We start from the raw sequence: 24,314 nt of genomic DNA on the forward strand, positions 1-24,314 counted from the left end.
TGTATGGATATGGATTAGAATTAACACACAGGCTCAGTTAAATTTAAGATAGATGGGTAGCAGCCTTTGATTCTTCATCAGGAGGAGACTGTTTACAAAATATTTGTGTCTACAGTTTTAGTTTACAACCAGAGCATGAGAAACCTACACCAAATAAGGTATAATGAACGTCTACAAAGAAGGGCAATACAAATGGTCACACGACTATGCCACAGAAATATGAATTGGCAGAGTCTTTAACACACGCACAAATTATCCCATAAAGACATGCTTACAAAACTAAAAATATTCTTCAGCTCTTCCCATATCACTAGTGCATAATCTGCAATGATAATTACAGTAACTCCAACATGCACAGAGGCATCATTCTGCCAGGGCTCCATATGCAACTTGAATGTGTGGTGCCACGATAAGTACCCTCTGCCACGAACTTCACAGTGGTTTGTAGAGCATGTGTTTTGATGTAGGAACTAGTGGGAAATCCATTACATGTTATATAATTATCTACAAAGCTGCATCCTGGACTATTTTTGAAGCATTACTTTTACATAAACAATTTCCTACATTGCTTTTCAACTATTCCACATGGAAAACTAATCAAAAACATGGATTTCTGCCTTACTCCTCCTCCCCCTCGCACTTTTCTCGTTGGAGCTTACATGGGATATACCAAGCTTAAAGCAGATGTCCCACATACTCGTAAAGTGATGTACAAAATGCACTTTTGACAATCAGCTGCTTTTTAAAAAATTGAAAACCCAAATATCAACAGTTTCAGTCAAAGACCATCTTCATGGATTCAAGTTAGAACAGCATATGCTACAAAATCAAATGTACCATTACTTAGAGAATGGCCACGTACCATATGTAGATCATATCATGAATGCCAGTATACCACACAGCTGCTTTAACCCTAATCCGCGAAGATAGTCTGAATGAAAAAGGTCAATATTTACGTTAAAATGAAAAGCAGCTGATGGTCAAACAAGCATTTTATACATTACTTGGCTGCTGTTAATAGTCACTTTCCAAAAATGTTTAAAACTGCAGAAAATTTAAACTCTAGATCAAAATCAGACTCCATCCACATAAGGCTGACAAGATCTTTTATCAGATAGCCTCTCCCAAGGCTGTAAGAAGTGAATGAAGTGTTTAACTAGAGCAGTAAATAAGCATGTCAGTAAAACACAGGAGTGACGATAGTTTTCTGCAAACTTTTATAAGACTAACTCAGGAATCAAGAATAGATACAACGCAATGAACACAAGAAAATCTCTAACCTACATTAACTTTTTCCACTTTGTTATATAAGTATAAATTTAAAACTTTAAAAAGAAGAAGAAAGGAAAGAAAGTTGTATATGAGAAAGTGAATGTCAGCAATGCCACTATTTCTCCACAGTAGCAAAACTGCGAATTACAAATTACTTCCTTCTGGCTGATTCATAAACAAATACAGTGTGTCATCTAGCAGTACCCTCTCATCAAATGATGGCGTGAGTTTATGAATGGGAAGTGATTTTAGTCATCTATTTACATCTGCATCTGTACCCTGCAAACCAACGTGAAGTTCACGACAGAGGGTCTGTCCCATTGTACCTGTTATTAGGGCTTCTTCCTGTCCCATTCATATATAGAGTAGGGGAAGAATGACTGAATGCCTCTGTGCTCGCAGCAACTATTCTGAATTTATGTTCACGATCCCCAGGTGAGCAATACAGAGGGTGTTGTTAGTATATTCCTAGAGCCCTCATTTAAAGCTGGTCCTTGAAACGTTGTTAGAAGACTTTCTTGGGATAGTTTACACCTCTTCACGAGTCTGTTGGTACAGTTTCTTCAGTACCTCCGTGACACTCTCCCATGGATCAATCAAATCTGTGGCCATTCATGTTGCCTTTCTCTGTACATATTCAATGTCCCCTGTTAGTCCTATTTAGTATATGTCCCACATACTTTGACAATAATTTGGAATAGGTTGCACTAGCGATTTGTAAGCAAACTCCTTTGTAGACTGATTCCATTTCCCAGTATTCTACCAATAAACTAAAGTTTACCGCCTGTTTTACTCATGACTAAGCCTATGTTATCATTACATTTCTTATCCCTACAAAGGGTTACACTAAGGTATTCGTACAAGTTAGACGATTCCCACTGTGACCACCTGATATTATATTCTTTAGATTTTTATTTATTTATTTATTGGGTGCGGGAGGGGGGGGGGGGAGGGAGTGCACAATTCTACATTGTTGAGTGTTGTCACTCTTTTCACTACTTTGAAACCTTATCACGGTCACTGACATACAACATGAACAGCTAGGGTCGCAACACACTTTCCAGGGGCACATCTGCAGTTACTTCTACATCTAAGGATGACTCTCCATCCAAGATAACATGCTGCATCCTCCCTACCAAAACATTCTCAATCCAGTCACATATAATCGTAATTTGACAGTAAGTGTAGGTGTGGTACAGAATCAAATGCTTTCCAGTAATCAAGAAATCTCGTACAACTACCTTACTGGCTTGTTAGAAAGCTTTCAGAACATTGTATGAGGAAAGTGTGAGTTCAGTTTCACATGATCAATGTTTTCGAAAGCCATGCTGGTTGGCTTTAAGGAGGTCATTCAGTTTGAGATACCTCAAGTCAAGATTTCAGAGCAAGCTGACAGACAAAAATTTTATATTTATTTAATTTTTAGCCCTGAAAACATCCAATACCTGGGAAGACTGAACAATCTTCATGTAACCTAAATAGTTTGCAAAGTTCCATCTTGCACAAAGCAAGACATTCAAATATAGCAAACAAAAATAAAAAAAATTAGTGCCAGTAACTACTTTCAATATCTATAATACTTTCTAAGCCATTATTTCATTAACATATAAAAAAATTAAGCACAAAACACAAACACTGGTAGTGTCACATTAACAATTTACTACAACTACTTCAAGAACACAGTAAAATGAACACATTTCTTTTACCAACATGTTACTGCCATTAACTCTTAATTTGGGCTGGTTTTTTTTCCAAGCTGCAACAATTTTTCCTAGCTGAACGTGGTCTGAAACTACAGGGATTATAATGTTTGGTTTGTGAGGCACTCAACTGCACACTCATCAACACCCGTACAAAGTCCCAATTCTTACACAGTCCAATCTAGCCACTATCACGAATGATCATGAAGATGATGATGATGATAATGATGATGATAACACAAACTACAGGGAGCTAACACAATGTAAACAATTTGTGACAGTGGTTTTACGTGATTCGTATGTCCTAGGGGCCAAGCTTCGGTCACAGGTAAGAATATATCTGACAACATATACTTTCACATGCAATTTAACATATCGAAATACGAGACTCACACTGCTTCCTCTATAATTCCAACGACGAGTCTTCTAACATCACTATTCCGATCGCTTTGGAAGGCGATCACCTCGTCCAGGAAGCTGTTCAGTAAGCCTGGCTCTTTTTTTACTATAATTTCCTGTACTTTCGACAGTATTTCTGTTTTTGTAGTGGTCTCTGACGTCACAGACGCCTCATTTAGCCAATCAACAATCTGAAACAATGTCAACACAGGTTAATTTTGCTACTCACATTTGGATGGGTACGTGAACACCAATTCATGTCATTACACATATTTTCTCGCGATTTTTCTTATTATTAAAGCTCGATAATTTATTGAATTTGTTCCAATTACACTACGGGCACCTCTTCCTACAATCAAAGCTTCACAATTATTTGACAATTATGGAAATCCGCGATACGAAGGGATAAACCGCAACAAAAATTCCTTATTGTTCAAAATATGCGTCAAAACAACATTCGTAAAGTGCGGGACCTTCGAAGTCTGGCAAGCAACTTGCTCTGTTCGACAACAGACGTAAGCAGTCAAACTGTCTGGCGCATTGACCGTCAATCAAAATTTAAGCTGAACACGTTGGACATAGTTTTTGTTAGACAGACATGCCAAACTAAGCGATACATTGCTGAATAAGCCGACGAACACGCAAAATCTGACGTATTGTTTGATCGTTTACGAGTGTCTAAACTACCTTATTATAAGATGACCCATCGTCTTCTGTCGCAGTATCATCTCTTCCCTCAATATCTTGAAGCGACATTGTAACTTTGTAAATAAAACGGAACACCCAATTTTAAAATTAAGATACTATTATTGGCTTTTAACGATAGATTGCCACACAGCTGCAGGTGTGCTGCATTTATTTAGCTTCAATCAATGATGTCTAAACGCAGAAGACATTTCACTTTATCCTCTCAGATTTAAATCAAATGTTATTTGTTTTTGGGGAGAACTTCTACAATATCTAAAGCAATGATATTTCATATTTTTTTATTTGCTATCAACGAGTGAATTTTTCATTTCGATGCATAAGTTTTTCTATAGTGAATCGAAAGAAGTTGAGATAATGAGTTCGATGTCTCTCTGGTTTAATTTTCATCTCTTAAAAATGAACGCTTTGGAAATGTTACTCTTTTGTCAATAGAATATGTTTATGTTTTCGTGAACGAAAAACACCATAGGTTATTTCGGACACAGGCTGTCATCGTTCTGTTAATGATGAATTTGTAGTTAGAAAAGAAAAAAAAATCGGATAGATGTTTACAGACATGGATGGAGAGAAAAAGGTAGAATTAAAGCTCAAATCGTAAATTAAACTTATATATTTTCTACGCTGCTATGCATGTTAAGAAATTCTGTTTTCTCAGAGTACACCACCTAACCTGGATACACCAGGGAAACAGAAGCTGTGGAGTTGGCTTAACAAAAATCTAAAAATTGAAATGACTGATGGAAGGGTTTTGGTTGGCGTCTTTCTATGTACAGACCGAGACGGTAACGTAATTCTTGGTTCGTGCAGCGAATATCTGAAACCTGAAGGTAATAGCCCCAAAAAGGCAATTGAGTAATTTACGAGTGCTCAATTACACCCAACTAAAAAGAATTCAATTTTTCAGATACTGTAAATATGGACGAGCCACGAGTGCTAGGTTTGGTGATGGTGCCAGGTCGTCATATAATATCAATTTGCCTAGATGACGTTACGAAATTTGCTCAGGACATAATGTGAAATTACACGAAGGTCAAGTGGTAGTAGAAACTGACGTCTTGTTCTCGTCCAAACGAGGTTTATATGTTTTCATGTTTGTGTATATTTGTCAGCGTAAATATATTCATTATTGATATAGGCCCTAAATCGATCATTTGTTAGTGCTGTGGTAAAACCTTATAACTATATAATTTGGTAAACCGTGGAATAATGTAAATCATTTATATTAAATAAGGCATACCATTTATATTACTGCCGCACATCACATATAACTGTAACAAACCTTTGTATGACATAAGACAGTTGCAAACAGGAATTGTATGTGGTACATTGATTCAAATTCTCTGTCTTAAGATTAGCTCATCTATTCTCACTATATATGTTATATAGAATTTTGCATTGTTATCTTATTGTTTGTTGATGTTTTACATCGTATTTGTGTGTGGAACAAACATAGAACAAAATATTTATCTATGTTACGTTAGTTACAATGTGACATTAATACCATACGTACCGAGCAAAAGGAAGGTGAAGTCAGGGTCTGATGTGTAGGTCAATTTCGTCGAAACACACCAATGATAGATAGTTGTTTCATATCTACATTTGGCGGGAAGGGTTTTTAAAAGGGAAAATTTTGTGTAACTTGCTGTATATGAATGCTGGAATAATCTGTTCAAGAACTTTTTGACAAATTTGCAAATTTTTATTTTTTTGCATCCACTGTCACTAATTTTAATGTGGCCTTGTATAAGATAAAAGTGAAATCAACACATAGGTTGGCTTCAGCACCACAGTGCTTCCCCAAAGTTTTGATGTCTAGCTTACAGTAGTGGAGATACTGCTGTTGCTCTGGTTATAATAATGTGAAGCCAGCTTTCCTTGCCATGCTGACAACAGTTTAGTTGGTACACTACTCCCTGTTCTTGTGGCATCAGCAACCATAGCACATAGTGTGGAGCATTGGTGATTTTAGTGTAGTACCCTTGGCATGGGCTGGCAGCAATGCTGCTATCCATGTGAACTGTCAAATGTCAGAAGTTATTGTAATAACAGTATGCTATATGCATGTTCTTGTTGGCGGTTTTGTGCCTTCATCTTTCTTCTGGACTTTGAATGCAGTTTCCCATACAGTTGTAGAGTGACCTACAATTTAATGGCATTTTTCACATTGGCAAATCATTGCCAGCAGTGAAAGAAGCACTAAGGGGCAGAAAAAAATCCAAGGCATGACTAAAGGAGGAACCCCAGACCTTTGGATTTATAGACTGTAAGTAGCCACCAAACCCCATGGATATGACTGTTATCTGCATCAGTCATTGTAAAATATACTGAAACATTGACTGCCAATGATAAATGAGCATCACCTCTAACACACGTAGTAAATATTTTAGACTAGAGAGTGATAGTGAAACCCCCTTCCCCCCCACTATCCCCCACCCCCTCCCTTCCCCCAAAACCTTGGCTGCAGTGACACAGATCTGTAGCAGAGCCCAAGGTCTAGAGTTGCTTGCAAGGTGATAACTGGATTGTGCGTTAGCAGAGTCAGTGAGTTTGGATGCGAAACACAGTTTGTGATAACAGATTTATCTGTAGCACAGCCTGGCATCTACATTCACACCATATTACGCTCTTTTTCCCATTTTTAATGCAGATTTTCTTACAAAAGCTAAAATGACAAGATAAATTCAGATAACCTATATTAAATAATGGACAGTCACCAAGTACAGGGTGATTATAATTGGAGTTAAACTTTCAAAATGCTGTAAAAATAATACCACTGGTCAGAATGACATCAAATTGCAACGGAATATTATTGGAGAAGGGGAAAATGTATGACAGAAGAAAAAAATAGTGTGAAAATTGATCAATAAATGCACTGTGTCAGAATACGTAAATGAAAACACCTGTCATGTGGACGACTCATTGTAGTTGGTATAAACACGCGGAGTATGTGGCTTTTCCTCCTTTCCCATATACGACATTCGCCAGGACTGTCTCAATACAGAATTGGGCTCTGCTTGTAAAGCTGTATTTCAAGAATCCCTGCAGAAGTTCTGGACGCTGAAGGGTTTGAAAAAAGGCGTTGGTCTGATGACTGCCATGGGTCTGGAGAAAATGATTTGGAAATTTGAAAAGATGGGATCTTTTGGTGTGCAACCTGGTAGAGGGAGGAAACGAATTGATTCAATGTCAGTGGAAGCAGTGACCACAGCAATCCAGGAGGAGACGAGTGGCAGTGTGCAAACATGTAGTGCACGGAGAATTGCCCAATCATTGGACATACCTGTGAGCGTGGCGTATAAAATCGTATGAAACATCCTTCTCCTTCTTTGCTACATTAAAAATTACCTACATGTGCGAGTTGTTTCCTGTTGACCTGCCAGCAACAGAGACCTTTGCTTTAGAATTTCTTGCTCGCTTGGAAGTGGACAATAATTGGCCGTGGAAGATTTTTTGGACAGACGAAGCCCACTTCCATCTGACAGGATATGTCAGTACACTGAATTGTCGAATATGGGCAACGGAAAATCCACACGCAAATCAACCAGTACCACTTCATCCTGAAAAGTCACTGTGTGGTGAGGGTTTACTGCATCATTTGTCATAAGGGCCATATTTTTTCGAAGAGACTGGTGCTTCCGGTCCTGTTACCTGTACCGTCACTGGTAAGTGTTATGAGTGTCTTTTGCACAACCGCATCATTCCAGCTCTCCAACAGCGTGGATGAGATCATTTTTATGCAAGGTGGTGCACCTCCGCACATTGAAAATCCAGTTAAGCAAGTGCTGAAGCACCATTTCAGAAATGCTAGAATTATCAGCCACCATTTCCCTACAGCCTGGCCATCCCGATCACCTACCTTAATCCATGTGACTTCTGGCTGTGGGGCCATCTGAAAGATGTTGTGTTCAGTTTTCTGACTGCAAACTTAGCTGCTTTGAACATGACCCCGGAAACACTTTGATCAGTTGTGGAAAATGTTGTTTCTCGATTTCAACTTGCTGCAGAAAATGGTTGGCAGCATATTGAACACATTTTGCACCAGTCACATGGAAATTAATAATCTGATTTGATTTTGATTGATGCTTTTATGTGGCTTTTGGGCTCAGGACAATTAAAAACCAACATGATTGATGCTTTTTATGTGGTTTTTAGCCTCAGGACGATTAAAAACTGACGTGAGTGGTGCTTTTTATGCAGTTTGTGGTCTCAGGAAAATTGAAAACCAATTTTTCCCATCTAATGTGATATGACCTTGCCATGGTGGATGGACTTACAGAACTAACAGTATCGCACCTGTACACCCATGAACACTGAGTAATACAGTTTGTTTAATGTATATCTTAGGCATTGTTGTATGATTGATTTGTCATATGTAATTGACCACTATTAAATTATGATGCTTACCGTGCCGTCTCTTGCTACATTTTGGAACTATTTATTTTTCTTTTGCTTTATGTTTTCCCCTTCTCAGATAATACTTCGTTGCAATTTGATGTCATTCTCACCAGAGGTGCTATTTCTACAATGGTTTGAAAGTGTAACTTTAATTATAATCACCCTGTATTTTGATACATAATATGTACATATATTGTACATGAACTATGAATAATGCAAGGGGTCCACTATGTAACTATTACCATATTTTAGCTTAAGTCTAACTGAGACAGACGGATGTCAGTTGATGTATACAATAACTGTAACCGGTCACAATTCTTTATCTTTACAAGATGGATTTTGGATAATTATTCTTCCATCATGGTAAATCCTCTGGAGCACAACTGAAAGGTTGATAAAAGTGATTGGTTGTGGTTATTTGTGTGTTTCAAATTACATTACATAATTTTTGTTTGAAGGCATCATATGCTTCACATTGCCAGCTGCTTTTACATAAGTCTGTGTGAAGGTTGAGGCATTCACATGATTGGTGGTTCCATATTTAGGGATAGTGACATTACGTAATGTTCTTGTGTTGGGCACAAGGAAATGATGGCAGCCTGTGGTTACGTCCAGTAGTATTTTTGAAGTGAAGATCAGGTTTTTTCCGTGCTATTTGATACAAACAAATATCGGCTGCGGCAAATACATCTACATCTGTGTCTACATATGTACTCCATAGCCACTGTATGGTGCATGGTGGAGAGTACCAAGCACTAGTAGTTATTTCGTTTACTGTTCCACTTGCAAATCAAGCAAGGGAGAAATGGCGTCCGATGAGCCAATGTACAAGCTCTAATTTCTCTCATCTTAGTATGTTTGTGGCAGTAGAATCAATATGCAGTTGGCCTAAAATGTTGGTTCCCTAAATATCTGCAAAAGTGGGGTCTCAAACACTGGAGCAGCACTCAACAGTGGGTTGCAGTAGCATTCTATATGCTGTCTCATTTATGTATGAGCTACACGTCCCCAAAATTCTCCAATAAAACTAAGTCTACATCTACATCTACATCCATACTCCGCAAGCCACCTGACGGTGTGTGGCAGAGGGTACCTTGAGTACCTCTATCGGTTCTCCCTTCTATTCCAGTCTCGAATTGTTCGTGGAAAGAAGGATTGTCGGTATGCTTCTGTGTAGGCTCTAATCTCTCTGATTTTATCCTCATGGTCTCTTCGCGAGATATACGTAGGAGGGAGCAATATACTGCTTGACTCTTCGGTGAAGGTATGTTCTCGAAACTTTGACAAAAGCCCGTACCGAGCTACTGAGCGTCTCTCCTGCAGAGTCTTCCACTGGAGTTTATCTATCATCTCCGTAACGCTTTCGCGATTACTGAATGATCCTGTAACGAAGCGCGCTGCTCTCTGTTGGATCTTCTCTATATCTTCTATCAATCCTATCTGGTACGGATCCCACACTGCTGAGCAGTATTCAAGCAGTGGGCAAACAAGCGTACTGTAACCTACTTCCTTTGTTTTCGGATTGCATTTCCTTAGGATTCTTCCAATGAATCTCAGTCTGGCATCTGCTTTACCGACGATCAACATTATATGATCATTCCATTTTAAATCACTCCTAATGCGTACTCCCAGATAATTTATGGTATTAACTGCTTCCAGTTGCTGACCTGCTATTTTGTAGCTAAATGATAAAGGATCTATCTTTCTGTGTATTCGCAGCACATTACACTTGTCTACATTGAGATTCAATTGCCATTCCCTGCACCATGCGTCAATTCGCTGCAGATCCTCCCGCATTTCAGTACAATTTTCCATTGTTACAACCTCTCGATACACCACAGCATCATCTGCAAAAAGCCTCAGTGAACTTCCGATGTCATCCACCAGGTCATTTATGTATATTGTGAATAGCAACGGTCCTATGACACTCCCCTGCGGCACACCTGAAATCACTCTTACTTCGGAGGACTTCTCTCCATTGAGAATGACATGCTGCGTCCCGTTATCTAGGAACTACTCAATCCAATCACACAATTGGTCTGATAGTCCATATGCTCTTACTTTGTTCATTAAACGACTGTGGGCAACTGTATCGAACGCCTTGCGGAAGTCAAGAAACACGGCATCTACCTGTGAACCCGTGTCTATGGCCCTCTGAGTCTCGTGGACGAATAGCGCGAGCTGGGTTTCACATGACCGTCTTTTTCGAAACCCATGCTGATTCCTACAGAGTAGATTTCTAGTCTCCAGAAAAGTCATTATACTCGAACACAATACGTGTTCCAAAATTCTACAACTGATCGACGTTAGAGATATAGGTCTATAGTTCTGCACATCTGTTCGACGTCCCTTCTTGAAAACGGGGATGACCTGTGCCCTTTTCCAATCCTTTGGAACGCTACGCTCTTCTAGAGACCTACGGTACACCGCTGCAAGAAGGGGGGCAAGTTCTTTCGCGTACTCTGTGTAAAATTGAACTGGTATCCCATCAGGTCCAGAGGCCTTTCCTCTTTTGAGCGATTTTAATTGTTTCTCTATCCCTCTGTCGTCTATTTCGATATCTACCATTTTGTCATCTGTGCGACAATCTAGAGAAGGAACTACTGTGCAATCTTCCTCTGTGAAACAACTTTGGAAAAAGACATTTAGTATTTCGGCCTTTAGTCCATCATCCTCTGTTTCAGTACCATCTCGGTCACAGAGTGTCTGGACATTTTGTTTTGATCCACCTACCGCTTTGACATAAGACCAAAATTTCTTAGGATTTTCTGCCAAGTCAGTACATAGAACTTTATTTTCGAATTCATTGAACGCCTCTCGCATAGCCCTCCTCACACTACATTTCGCTTCGCGTAATTTTTGTTTGTCTGCAAGGCTTTGGCTATGTTTATGTTTGCTGTGAAGTTCCCTTTGCTTCCGCAGCAGTTTTCTAACTCGGTTGTTGTACCACGGTGGCTCTTTTCCATCTCTTACGATCTTGCTTGGCACATACTCATCTAACGCATTATGTACGACGGTTTTGAACTTTGTCCAGTGATCCTCAACACTATCTGTACTTGAGACAAAACTTTTGTGTTGAGCCGTCAGGGACTCTGAAATCTGCTTTTTGTCACTTTTTCTAAACAGAAAAATCTTCCTACCCTTTTTAATATTCCTATTTACAGCTGAAATCATCGATGCCGTAACCGCTTTATGTTCGCTGATTCCCTGTTCTGCATTAACTTTTTCAAATAGTTCGGGTCTGTTTGTCACCAGAAGGTCTAATATGTTATCGCCACGGGTCGGTTCTCTGTTTAACTGCTCAAGGTAGTTTTCATATAAAGCACTTAAAAAAATTTCACTGGATTCTTTGTCCCTGCCACCCGTTATGAACGTCTGAGTCTCCCAGTCTATATCCGGCAAATTAAAATCTCCACCCAGAACTATAACATGGTGGGGAAATCTACTCGAAATATTTTCCAAATTATCCTTCAGGTGCTCAGCCACAACAGCTGCTGAGCCAGGGGGCCTATAGAGACATCCAATTACCATGTCTGAGCCTGCTTTAACCGTGATCTTCACCCAAATCATTTCACATTTCGGATCTCCGTCAATTTCCTTCGATACTATTGCACTTCTTATCGCTATAAACACACCTCCTCCTTCACTGTCCAGCTTGTCTCTGCGGTATACATTCCAATCTGAGTTTAGGATTTCATAACTGTTTACGTCTGGTTTCAGCCAACTTTCTGTCCCTAGTACTATATGGGCGTTCGAGCTTTCAGCTTCCCGACAACCAGTCTGATGCGATCATTCCATTGCATATCACTTTTCAACATTACAGGTAGATATTTAAATGATATGAACATTTCATGCAGCACACTACTACTGCTGCATTTGAACATTACAGGATTGTTTATCCTACTCATCCTCATTAACTTACTTTTTTTCCCTACATTTAGAGCAAGCTGCCATTCATCGTACCAACTAGAAATTCTGCCTAAGTCCTGTTGTACTACATACTGACACTCAACGATGACATCTTCCCATACACCACAGCATCAGCAGCAAACAGCCGTAAATTGCTGTCCCTATTCTCCAGATCATTTATTTATATCGAGAATAAGAGTAGTCTATCACACTTCCCAGGGGCACTCCTAACAGTACCCTTATCTGTGATGAACACTCACCATTGAGGACAATCTACTGGGCTCTGTTACTTAAAACGTCTTTGAGTGACTCTCACCTCTAGGAACATAATCAATATACTTGGCCTTTTGTCAACAGTGTACTCACGTAACGGCGTAAGGTATCAGCACAGGTATTTTGACGTTTAGAGTAAGATTTACAAGGCCACTTTTTTTATAGTTATTAGAACCTGAACAAATAAAAGCTTCAAAGTCTTGTTCAGATGCACAGCCATAGGCCATGTAGAAAATGGCATCTCGAGTAGAGAGACCTCCCAATCAGTATGGAAAGTATAGAGTTTCATTCAGGCTTGAGAAAGAAAAGTATGCAAACCATCAACTCTCAGCTGCTATCTCATTTCACTCCCATTTTGATTCACACAGAAATATTTCACAAAAATATGTGCTATCAGCACCTATAAAACTCTGATCTATGTGGTCCTTTGAAAACAAAACAATGAAGGTTGTCAGTTATTGGTTGTCTGTCTTAAACTTACTACAATTAAGAGTTTTGCACCAGACAGTTTTGTTTTTATTTGTAAAGCATCTTGTGTGGTCATTCTGGATATGTGAATATGTAATATGTTCCTACATTTTGTCTTTTATAGATTAAAAATAGTTTTTCCTTATAAAATTGGTGTACAGTTTACCAACAGGATTTGTGCACCTTGTTTACACTTTCTGCAAGCCACTGCTTTATCCCTCATTGTTAGCGGAGATTGAGGTCAAAAGAAACTTGGTTGCAGATTCAATTTGACATTTTTGTCTCCCCACTCCCAACCTCACTTCACTTCTTTAAAACATGAAAAGAGAAATAGTATAGCAAGTTTGCATGTTACGCTTGAGCAACCAATTTTCTTCCAATCTCGATCTCTGCCAACAACATGGGAGAAAGCAATAGTTTGTAGAATATGTAAACAGGAAGTGAAAACACTGTAAGTAAATTGTAGTCTGATTTTATAAGGAAATACTGTTTTTAATTTATAAATACTAACATGTAGACACAGGTTATGTATCCATATTTGCAGAATGGCCATAGAAAATGCTTGATAAACAAAAGCAAAACACATACTGCAAAAAATACTCTTTAATTCCAGCAATCTTAAGATGGAAAAACCAGTGATAATTTATTATAGTAACTGCTGTGGAAGATTGCCATGAAAAAAAGGGGTGGGGGTGGGGGGCAACGTATTACTTTCATATGTCCAAAGTGACCATTGCATTGTCACAACCTGTGGTTAAAACTCACATCTCAAAAATAAATTAAATTATAAATCAAGTTGTGTGTTCATAAATTATTGTCTTTCCTGTCTGTCAATGTCTATGAGGCTCCTCTTCCACACTTCCCAAAAACTGATAACTCACCCACAACATTATTTTCCATCTCAGCAACACCATACATCATCAAATAAGAGTGCATAAGTGCTACTAATATACTGTACCTTAGATGTACATCTGATTAGAAGAAAAAAAAATGGCTGTGGGTGAAAGATGAATTACCCCCCCCCCCCCCCCCATGTTATGCAGGCCCAATCCCATTATGAGTTGTACAGATCTGCTCATAAAAGTGAAGAATACATGTAGCTGTGCATGTAGTTAAAGATTTAACATCTTTTTGACTCTTAGTATAAGGAGACACCCTCAAAAATCCTGAAAGAAAACTGTGCCACAACATTTGTAGTATTACACATCTAGTAAAGGCACTACATTTTGAGATGTGAAGTTGAGAGTAGTAAGAGGAATCTAAATGTTAGCAGCTGTAGTGTAATGTATTCGTAGCTCAGTGGAATAGTCGGTGGTTTAGTAAGCAGCTGCCTGGCACAAGGTTTAATTCTTGTCTGGCTTGTGCAATATTTTTTTTTGCAGTACTGCATTAATTTGTTTAATCATGAAATTAATAGAACAAATAGTTCAAGGTTCTTGAAATTATTTTGGTTCTCAAAAAGACACAGCATATGACTGCTTTACCACTTTATATCCCTTCCTAAGACATTCAACTTCAGTGACTGACTGCAATCTGGGAGGAAGGGAGCATTTGAGGCGGGTAAGAAATCCCTCATTTTCTGCCCTGCCAGCTCTTCCCTAGCAGCTAGGATGACATTCCAAAGATCATGACATGTTCTTGCTGTGGAGCCCATTATTTCCAGTTGAGATTTAATGCAGGAGGAAGCCAATCGAGAAATCTCATTCTGTTCTGCAAACCACTCTTGCACCAGCCGTGACGTGTAGGCCTATAGGAGACTGGTCTCCTGGAAACAGATTACTGCTTCAGGATACAGTTGTTGAACTAATGAGACCATAATATTACTCATAATATGGATACATGGGGCTGCGCCCAGTGAACCGTCTATCCTGTGAAGCATTCTAAGTCCATGGGAACACATCCAGCCCACTGCCACTGACACAGGGTAATGTGGGATGACACAGATGTATTTGGGATCAAAACGGACACATTGCAGTTTGTATATTCATTTTAAACAATCATTTTTTTGATTTATCAGAAAAAATCATATTCAACCAGACACAACTGACATTGTCCTTAGCCTATACTAACCAGCAGCTGATGATCATCAAAAAGCGTCTCTGTGATGGCCGCATATTTGCAAAGTAGTCTGACAACCAGGAGCCGGTGCTGAACCATGTCCACCAACCTGAGAAACATAATAGTATATTTCAACTGCACCATGTTTAAAAAAGAAATTTGCTGTGATGTGTTGGCAATTTCATTATAATGGCCTGGTGTTGTTATATGCCAAAGTGCAGTTCCTGCAGACTTATTGGATTCTCTAGTATCTCAATAACATTTTATCCATTGTCGTGCAGTGCAGTCAGGTACGCCATACCGTGCCCTGGCCTCTGGCACCGTCAAATTAAGTTCCTCCACTACAGCAATGACACAGTCATGAATAGCTCATTGATAATGAGACATGCCACACAAATAACATGACTTGACTGAAAGTGATGTGGTGGATGTTTTTGAACTTGCTAATATACTGTCATTGGCTATTACAGAGCGAATGATACTGTTGCAGACCTAACTTCTTGTAACAGACTGTCAGTCTGATACTCTGTAATAACAATGAAGCTGTGTGAAATTGTTCTCACCTGTTATGCCAAATAAAAGTAGTAAATTCAAGTATTAAACTACAGGAAGGTCATTCTCCACCAAAAGTGACTCTTTATTTTATAGCCAAAATTCTGTTGCATCTTCCTTGGAAAATTAGCAGCTCATCATCTAAATGTGTTTCATATAACACAATGGAGGGCTTCCTGGACAACAAATGATTGAAGCAGAAGAATGTGTGTCTTAAGGCAGTGGGGAAAAAGAAATTCGCATGGATTTAAATATGAGATACTTGACGTATAAAGCCTGCATGTTGTTTATTCAGCTGCAGTGACCATTTACAAACTTATATCTATAGATAATACCAGCATATTCTATTTGCAGAAAATATTTTGTGCCTTCTTGCAACAGATCTGGAATACGGACAAGATCAGTTTCCTGTAATTTTTGAAGTAATATTTCCTTGTCTTCATGTTACCAAGGTAAACAGAAAAATATGGCATATTGCTTTTCATTCATGTCAATGTTACACACACAAACACACACACACACACACACACACACACACACACACACACACACACACGTACAACTGCTATCACCAGGCAGAATGCAACAGAAATGCATGGAATTGGAGCGACAATCTGGAGTGGAGTGGGAAAGGAGATGAAGAACATAAGAGCAGAGAAGACTGTGAGACGAAGTCAGCCAATAGCCTGCTGACTAGGACTGCACCATGACAGGAGCGGCCTCTATACACAGAGAATATAAGCACTGCTCCTGCCAGCCTCGGCCGCACAGGAGTAGACCAGCACTATCAGACCAGCACAGTAGAAGATGCACACTAGTAGTGCCGACATATTAACTGTTATACTGAGACTTGTGCCTTATATTAATTGCTTGTATGGACATTGTCTATAGCAAAGGACATTGATTATTTGCATGTCGTCCATCACTTGTGACAACTCATTGTAAGCCAAAGTTAAATATTGTCAATCTACTTTATTATAATAAAAACTGTTAATATGATTTGCTTGAATTGTTGTATAGCTATCCGAGAAAGCAGCATCCTTTAGGCCCCTTATAAGAGACAAGGACCCCATAGAAGGAATCAGTGCTGCCTGGTGGAGTTTGTAGGGACTAGAGCTGGCAGAACAGGGCTCCCAGATGCAGTGTCAGGAGGCTGTGGGGGAGGCAGTGAAGGGAAAAAATGGAGCAGAACGAGAGGAGCAGTGAAGAGGAAAATATGGGTGGGTGTACTGGCAGAGAGTAGCACACAATGAGGGCTAGGGGAGGCGAATTGTGAGGAGGTGACAGGATAGAGGGTGCAGAAACAGTTGGGTGGGGTGTGGGGGCAGTAGGTTACTGTAGGTGAGGCCGGGATGAATTCAGGAGTGGAGAATATCTTGCAAGCATAACTCCCATCAGCACAGCTCAGAGAAGCTGGTGGTGGAGGGGAGGATCCAGGTGGTACAGTTTGTGAAGCAGCAATTGAAATCAAGCATTTTATATACAGTTGCAAGTTGTATCACAGGATGGTCACCTTTGTTCTTGGCCATAGTCTGCTGGTGGCCATTCATCCTGGTGGACAGCAGGTTGGTAGTCATACCAACATAAAAAACTGTACAATGATTGCAGAGCAGAGCTGGTACATGACATGGCTGCTTTTAAAGGTGGGCCAGCCTCTAATAGGGTGGGATAAGCTTATGACAGGACTGGAATAGGAAGTGCTGGGTGGGTGGATTGGGCAGGTATTACACCTAGGTCTTCCACAGGGTCATAATCCCTTTGGCAAGGGGATGTTGTATCACAGACCACCTTAGGAGGTATGGGAAAGATCTTGGGAGGAAGTCAATGTCCAGGAAGACAACATGCTGGGTTGAGGAGGAAAAAGTGAAGTAAATGAGAGGAAGGTGTTGGGGTTTTGAAGGAATGAGGATTGTCTCTCCTGACCCTGAGATCAGATCATGTAGGTATTATGAATGAATCTGAACCAGACCACAGGTTTGGCATTTTGGGAGGCCAGGAAGATTTCATCTAGATGGCACATAAACAGGTTGGCATAGGAGGGTGCCTTGTGGGTGTCCTTGTCTGTTCCCCAGATTACTTTGTATACCTTCCCTTCAAAGGAGAAGTAGTTGTGTGTTAGGATATAGTTAACAATGTTTATGAGGAACGAGGTAGTGGGTTTGGAGTCTGAAGGACATTGGGTGAGGTAATGTTCAATACCGGCAAGACCATGGACATAAGGGTTGCTGGTGTACAGAGAAGTGGTGCCAATAGTGACAAGTGTGGATCCAGGAAGTAAAGGGTTGGAGATGATAGAGAGTCAATGAAGGAAGGGTTGGTATATTTGATGTGAGAGGCTAGATTTCGAGCAGTAGATTGAAGGTGTTGGTCTGACAGCCGAAATCCCTTCATTGGGAACACAATAACCAATTACAGTGGAGCATGCAAGCTTGTTGGCTTTTGGGCTCGGGGAGCATGCAGAAGGTGGATGTGCATAGTGTCATAGGATGAAAAGGGAAATGGATTTAGGGAAGGACCTAAGGCTTTAAGCAGGGATTTAAGGCTGTGTTAGACATCTGGGACAGGGTCACTCTGGCAGATTTTATAGGTGAGGAGTTAGACAACTGGCAAAGGCCTTCCGCCTGGTAGTCCCTGCGATTCATAATGACAGTGAGGGAAGCTGTGGCTAAACTACATCACAAGGTAAGAACAGCACTTCGTTGCCCATGGAATGAGAGGTGACACAAAGCAGAAAGCTTTTCTGCTTGCACATACTGGTGCAGGCATTTAGAGATTTATATGGAAACCTAATCCAGAAGTAGACTTTAGTTTATTAACATGTATTCAATTGATTAAGAAATAAGCAGAATATTATGACTCACTAATTCATGTAGCTGTTCAAGGCACAAATTTTTAGTTCCTTTAAGAAAAGGGGGCATTGTTAAGGAACAGCAACTGCTCATTTGCAAGGATTGACATGCAATTCCAAATTTCAATACCTTAATGATGAATGTAAACAATTTTATGAAACAATGGAAAATCCAGAATGGAATGTAACAATATTATGAAAAGGATAACTGCTACTAGCACTGAACAGATATTTGAATGTTGTGCAGAGGCAGTTGAATTTAGTGAAACTAAACTTCTAATTAATCATAGCATGTCGGCTTTCACGGCGTGCGTCTTCAGTAATTAAAACTTCCGGGCTAAGAGGCCGTGGTCCAATAATAGAAATAGCTCTCCCTGATGTTTCGTTGCCAGCTGCGGGCGACGAAACGTCAGGGAGAAGTATTTCTACTATTGGACCATGGCCTCTTAGCCCGGAAGTTTTAATTACTAAACTTCTAATTGTTGTTGTTTACAGGTCCCCTAACTCCGACTTAAGTGCATTTCTGCGCAAGCTAGAGAGGGCTCTTGATTCACTTTGTAGGAAGCACCAGAAATTAGTTATATGTGGTGACTTCAATATAAATTTTGTGTGTGATGGTGCAAGAAAAAGGATGTTGGTAGATCTCCTAAATTCATATGATCGTAGCACAGCCATAGACAATATTTTTATTCATTCTTCATTATTATATGGGCATTCTGTTAGTAATAGTGTGAATGGCCTTTCAGACTGTGACGCACAAATTTTAACACTAAAAGGCTTTGTACTCAAAGAAGTGTCACATGTAATTACGAACTATGTAGGAAAGTTAATCCAAAGGCAATAGAAAGTTTTTTAAACCTTGTCAAGGAACAAGAATGGCAGGATGTTTATAGTGCCGATAACATAGATGATAAATATAATGCTTTCTTTAACACATTTCACACACTCTTAGAGATTTGCTTTCTCTTAGAACATTCCAAATGGGGTACTACCAGTAAAAGGCAGCCTGGGTGGCTGACTAGTGGGATAAGGATATCATGTAGAACAAAGTGGGAATTGTGTCAAAATGTTAGAAGTAGTCACAATCAAGCTACAGTAGCCCATTACAAACAGTATTGTAAGGTGCTTAAAAATTTTAGGAAGGCAACGAGTATGTGGTATGCAAATAGAATAGCTAATTCACAGGATAAAATTAAAACCATATGCTCAGTTGTGAAGGAAGTGTCTGGTCAGCAGCACAAGGTCGACAATATAAAGTCAGTTTGCAGTAAAAATATTTCTGTTACTGATAAATCAGATATATGTATAGTATTTAACAATCAATTTCTGAGCATTGCTGGTGAATTAAATAAAAATTCTACTTCTACAGGGAATCATATAACTTCCATGGCAAATGCCTTTCAGAGATCGATGTCTGAAATACTCCTCTGTGATACAAAGAAGGGGGAGATTGAGTCAATAATTAAATTACTGAAGACTAAGGACTCTCATGCACATGATGGAGTGCCTAGCAGAATATTAAAGTACTGTGCTGCACATGTTAGCCCTGTATTTAGCCATATTTGTAATTTTTCCTTTAGGAATGGTCAGTTTCTTGAACGATTAAAGTACTCAGTAGTAAAGCCGCTTTATAAAAAGAGAGAAAGGGATAATGTAGACAATTTTAGACCTATTTCTATCTCATCAGTGTTTGCCAAAGTTATTGAAAAGGCTATGTATGTAAGGATAATTGATCATTTTATATCTCACGTTTTGCTATCAAATGTACAATTTGGCTTTAGACGTCGCTTAACAACTGAAAATGCTATATTCTTTGTGAGGTACTGGATGGGTTAAACAAAAGGTTTCGAATGCTAGGCATATTTTTTGATTTAACTGAGGCGGTTGATTGTGTTGATCACAAAATATTGCTCCAGAAGTTGGACCATTACGGAATATGGGGAGTAGCTCACAATTGGTTCACCTCTTACTTTAGCAACAGACAGCAAAAGGTCATTATTCACAATGTTGAGAATGGCTGTGATGTGGGGGTCTGAGTGGGGTACGGTCAAGTAGGGGGTGCCCCAGGTATCAGTGTTGGGGCCACTCCTGTTCCTTATTTATATAAATGATGTGCCCTATAGTATTATGGGTAAATCTAAAATGTTTCTGCTCGCTGATGACTCTAGCTTGGTAGTAAAGGATGTTGTGTGCAACATTGGCTCAGTTTCAAATAGTGCAGTTCATGACATAAGTTCATGGCTTGTAGAAAATAAACTAATGCTAAATCACAGTAAGACTCAGTTTTTACATTTTCTAACAAACAATTCAACAAAACCTGACATTTTAATTTCACAGAATGGGCATATGATTAGTGAAACTGAACAGTTCAAATTTCTATGTGTTCAGATAGATAGTAAGCTACTGTGGAAAGCCCACATTCAGGATCTTGTTCAAAGGCTTAATGCTGCCATTTTTACTATTTGAATGATATCTGAAGTGAGTGATCATTCAACATGAAACTGAGTCTACTTTGCTTATTTTCATTCACTTATGTTATATGGTATTATATTCTAGGGTAACTCTTCCCATTCTAAAAGGATATTTTTGGCTCAGAAATGGGTGGCTCCGGCAATAAGTGGTGTAAGTCCATGAAACTCTCGTCGACCCCTGTTCACGAGTTGGGTATTTTGCCATTAGCCCCTCAATATATATATTCCTTACTGTTATGTCTTGTTAACAATATTAGCTTATTCCCAAGAAAAATCAGCTTTCACTCAGTTAATACTCGGCAGAAATCAAACCGGCATTTGGATCGGACTTCCTTAACTCTTTTGCAGAAAGGTGTGCAGTATACTGCTGCATCCATTTTCAGTATGCTACCTCTCGGATTCAAAAATCTTAGCAGTAATCTGTGCGCTTTCAAATCAAAATTGAAGAGTTTTCTCATGGGTCACTCCTATTCTGTCAAGGAGTTGCTTGAAATAGAAAGCTGATTCTTGTTGTATTGTTGATTGCTCTTACTTTAACTTACAGATTGACTTTTTTTGGGTTCATAAACATTTTATTTTTATCTGTTATTACTTTTATGTTTTAATTTCATGTACTGACATGTTCCATGACCTTGGAGATTTGCTACTCGATTTGGTCCTATGGATGGTATCTGTTCTTTCGGTAACAGATACCATCTTCACATGGTCCTACGGAACTTGATGTATAAATAAAAAAATAAAATAAACCATGTAGTGGAGATGCTGAATCACAGATAACCACAACAAAAAGACTGTCAGAAAGTGAGATTTTGGCCAATAAGGCATTTGTTGGGAAAAAACACACACACACACACACACAAATGCAACTCACACACACATAATCACAGTCTTTGGTTGTTGAGGCCAGATTGCAAGCAGCAGCGCATGATGGGAGAGGCAACCAGATGGGGGAGGGGGGGAGGGGGAGGAGCAGGAGGCTAGGATGGGGAGAGGATAGATAGTTAGCAGGGTGAGGCTGGGGGACAGTAAAGTGCTGCTTGTGGGAGCGTAAAGGGACAGTGTGGAGAGAGGGTAGGGCAGCTAGGTGCAGTCGGGAGGTTAGATGGAGGGCAAGAGGGTCCGGGGAAGGGGGGGGGGGGTAGCAGAAAAACAGAGAAATAAAAAGAGTGTGGGTGCGTTGGTGGAACAAAAGGCTGTGTAGTTTTGGAATGGAAACAGGAAAAGGGCTAGATGGGTAAGAACAAGGACTAACAAAGGTTGAGGCCAGGAGGGCTACGGAAACATAGGATATATTGCAAGGAGAGTTCCCACTTGCACAATTAAAAATAGCTAGTGTTGGTGGGAAGGTGCCAAACAACACAGACTGTGAAACTGTCATTGAAATGAAGAACATCATGTTGGGTGGTGAGCTCAGCAACAGGGAGGTGCAGCAATTTCTTTGTCACAGTTTGTCAGTGGTCATTCATGTGGACAGACAGCTTGTTGGTTATCATGCCCACATGGAATATAACGCACTGGTTGCAGCTTAGCTTGTAGATCACATGACTGGTTTCACAGGTGGCCATGCCTTTTGTGGGATAGGTGATGCTTGTGACCAGACTGGAGTAGGTGGTGGTGGTGATGGGAGGATGTATGGGACAAGTCTTGAATCTTTGTCTATTACAGGGATATAAGCCATGAGGCAAGGTGTTGGGAGCAGGGGTTGTGTATGGATGGATGAGGATATTGTGTAGCTTGGTTGGGCAGTGGAATACCACTGTGGGAGGGATGGGAAGGCTAGTGGGTCGGACATTCCTCATTTAAGGGCACCACAAGAGGTATTCGAAATCCTGACAGAGAATGTGATTGCTCCAGTCATGGGTGGTACTGAGTCATGAACGGAATGCTCCTCTTTGGCTGGATGGTGGGACTTTGACTGGAGAGACTGGAGATCTGTTTGGGTACAAGGTTGGGAGGATAACTACGGTCTGTGAAGACTTCAGTGAGACCCTTAGCGTATTTAAAGAGGGACCACTCATCACTACAGATGCGACAGCCACAAGTGGCTAGGCTGTATGGAAGAGGCTTGTTGGTGTGGAATGGATGGCAGCTGTTGAAGTGAGAGGTAAACGTCTCGTGTGAAACCACCTTCCATTGTAAATAGTCTTTTATTTATATATATTTGCAATAGCTTCATACTAACTGTCCAATATTCAGTGAAAAATTTATGGAGTACAGTGATCCTTAATGCTGTAAGAAAATCTTAGTCATGCTATGTGGAAAAAGCACAGAAGCTTTTCAGTGTAAATAAACTAATAATGGGAAGTCTTTGGTACAACAGAAACAATGGAAGGTGTAAAGGAAACAAATCACAACCAAGTCATATTATATTAAACTAGAATAGATGTACTTTTTGTTCCATAGATCTGTAGGGAGTAGATGAATAGAGAGATATGCTAATGTTCCTTCCACACAATGGAAACTCCAGCTAGGCATATGAATGATGTACGAAAATATAGCTTGTTACTTACTGTAAAGATGTTATGTTGGATACGGCACAACAATCTTTTATTGTGACTGTCTGTGACTTAATGTGTCATCTTTATGATAAGTATCAATGTATCTTTTCCTACATTCTTGTTGTCTTTTAATGTAAGAAGACATAACAAACTTGTCCCAAACATGTTAATTTACAATAAATGGAGATGATTATGATAATTTCTAGTTCACAGTAACCACACAGCATCAAAGAGAAAATTAGTGTATAACATATTATGTAGGTTGAAGGAAGACAGGGGAGAAAGGAAAGGAAAGTGAAGGAACTATTGATATCAGATGCATCAGGACTTTGTGTGGCATCAGTGGCAAGAAGGGAAAATGTGGGCCATACTGGAATTCTAACCCTGGATCTCCTGCTTATTAGGCAGTTGTGATAATTACCATGCCACCCAGACACAGTGTTTACTGCTACTGCATGGACTATCTCAGCATGCCTCTTGCCCCCCTGCGGGTCCGGGGGCTAGAATAGGCCCGAGGTATTCCTGCCTGTCATATGAGGCAACTAAAAGGAGTTTCACACGTTTCGGCCTTTATGTGATGGTCCCCTGTAGGGCTTGACCTCCATTCTTCAAAATTTTCCCAAAGAGCGAGTCAATTGGGGAAGGGCGCCTTACAAGGTGCATCGTGTCCATCGAGCATTGAGATCTTTAGCCCACTTTCTCATCACTGCATTGCAGTCCTGCCCGTTCTCCATCTCTTGGGTGAGGACACCTTCCTGGGTGC

The 24,314-nt window shown here is 39.8% G+C and overlaps 2 protein-coding genes across 2 annotated transcripts in view; one reads left to right on the forward strand and one right to left on the reverse strand.

Annotated features, from left to right (window-relative positions):
- Positions 1–4,233, reverse strand: part of LOC126106422 (symplekin) — a 117,003-nt gene extending 112,770 nt beyond the window's left edge. Inside the window, exons 1-2 of the mRNA XM_049912698.1 lie at positions 4,059–4,233; positions 3,366–3,562 (exon numbers count right to left, since the gene is read on the reverse strand). Of these exons, the coding sequence (XP_049768655.1) occupies positions 3,366–3,562; positions 4,059–4,127 (266 nt within the window). The 5' untranslated portion in view covers positions 4,128–4,233. The remainder of the gene's footprint in view (positions 1–3,365; positions 3,563–4,058) is intronic.
- Positions 4,234–4,490: 257 nt separating this feature from the next.
- LOC126106423 (N-alpha-acetyltransferase 38, NatC auxiliary subunit) lies at positions 4,491–5,767 on the forward strand. The gene is made up of 3 exons (XM_049912699.1): positions 4,491–4,653; positions 4,735–4,906; positions 4,984–5,767. Exons 1-3 carry the CDS (start codon positions 4,624–4,626, stop codon positions 5,094–5,096), a joined length of 315 nt encoding a protein of 104 aa, XP_049768656.1. The 5' UTR covers positions 4,491–4,623; the 3' UTR covers positions 5,097–5,767.
- Positions 5,768–24,314: the final 18,547 nt, after the last annotated feature.

The sequence above is a fragment of the Schistocerca cancellata genome, chromosome 10 (assembly GCF_023864275.1).
Source record: "Schistocerca cancellata isolate TAMUIC-IGC-003103 chromosome 10, iqSchCanc2.1, whole genome shotgun sequence".
In the NCBI taxonomy this organism is placed as follows: Eukaryota; Metazoa; Arthropoda; class Insecta; order Orthoptera; family Acrididae; genus Schistocerca; species Schistocerca cancellata.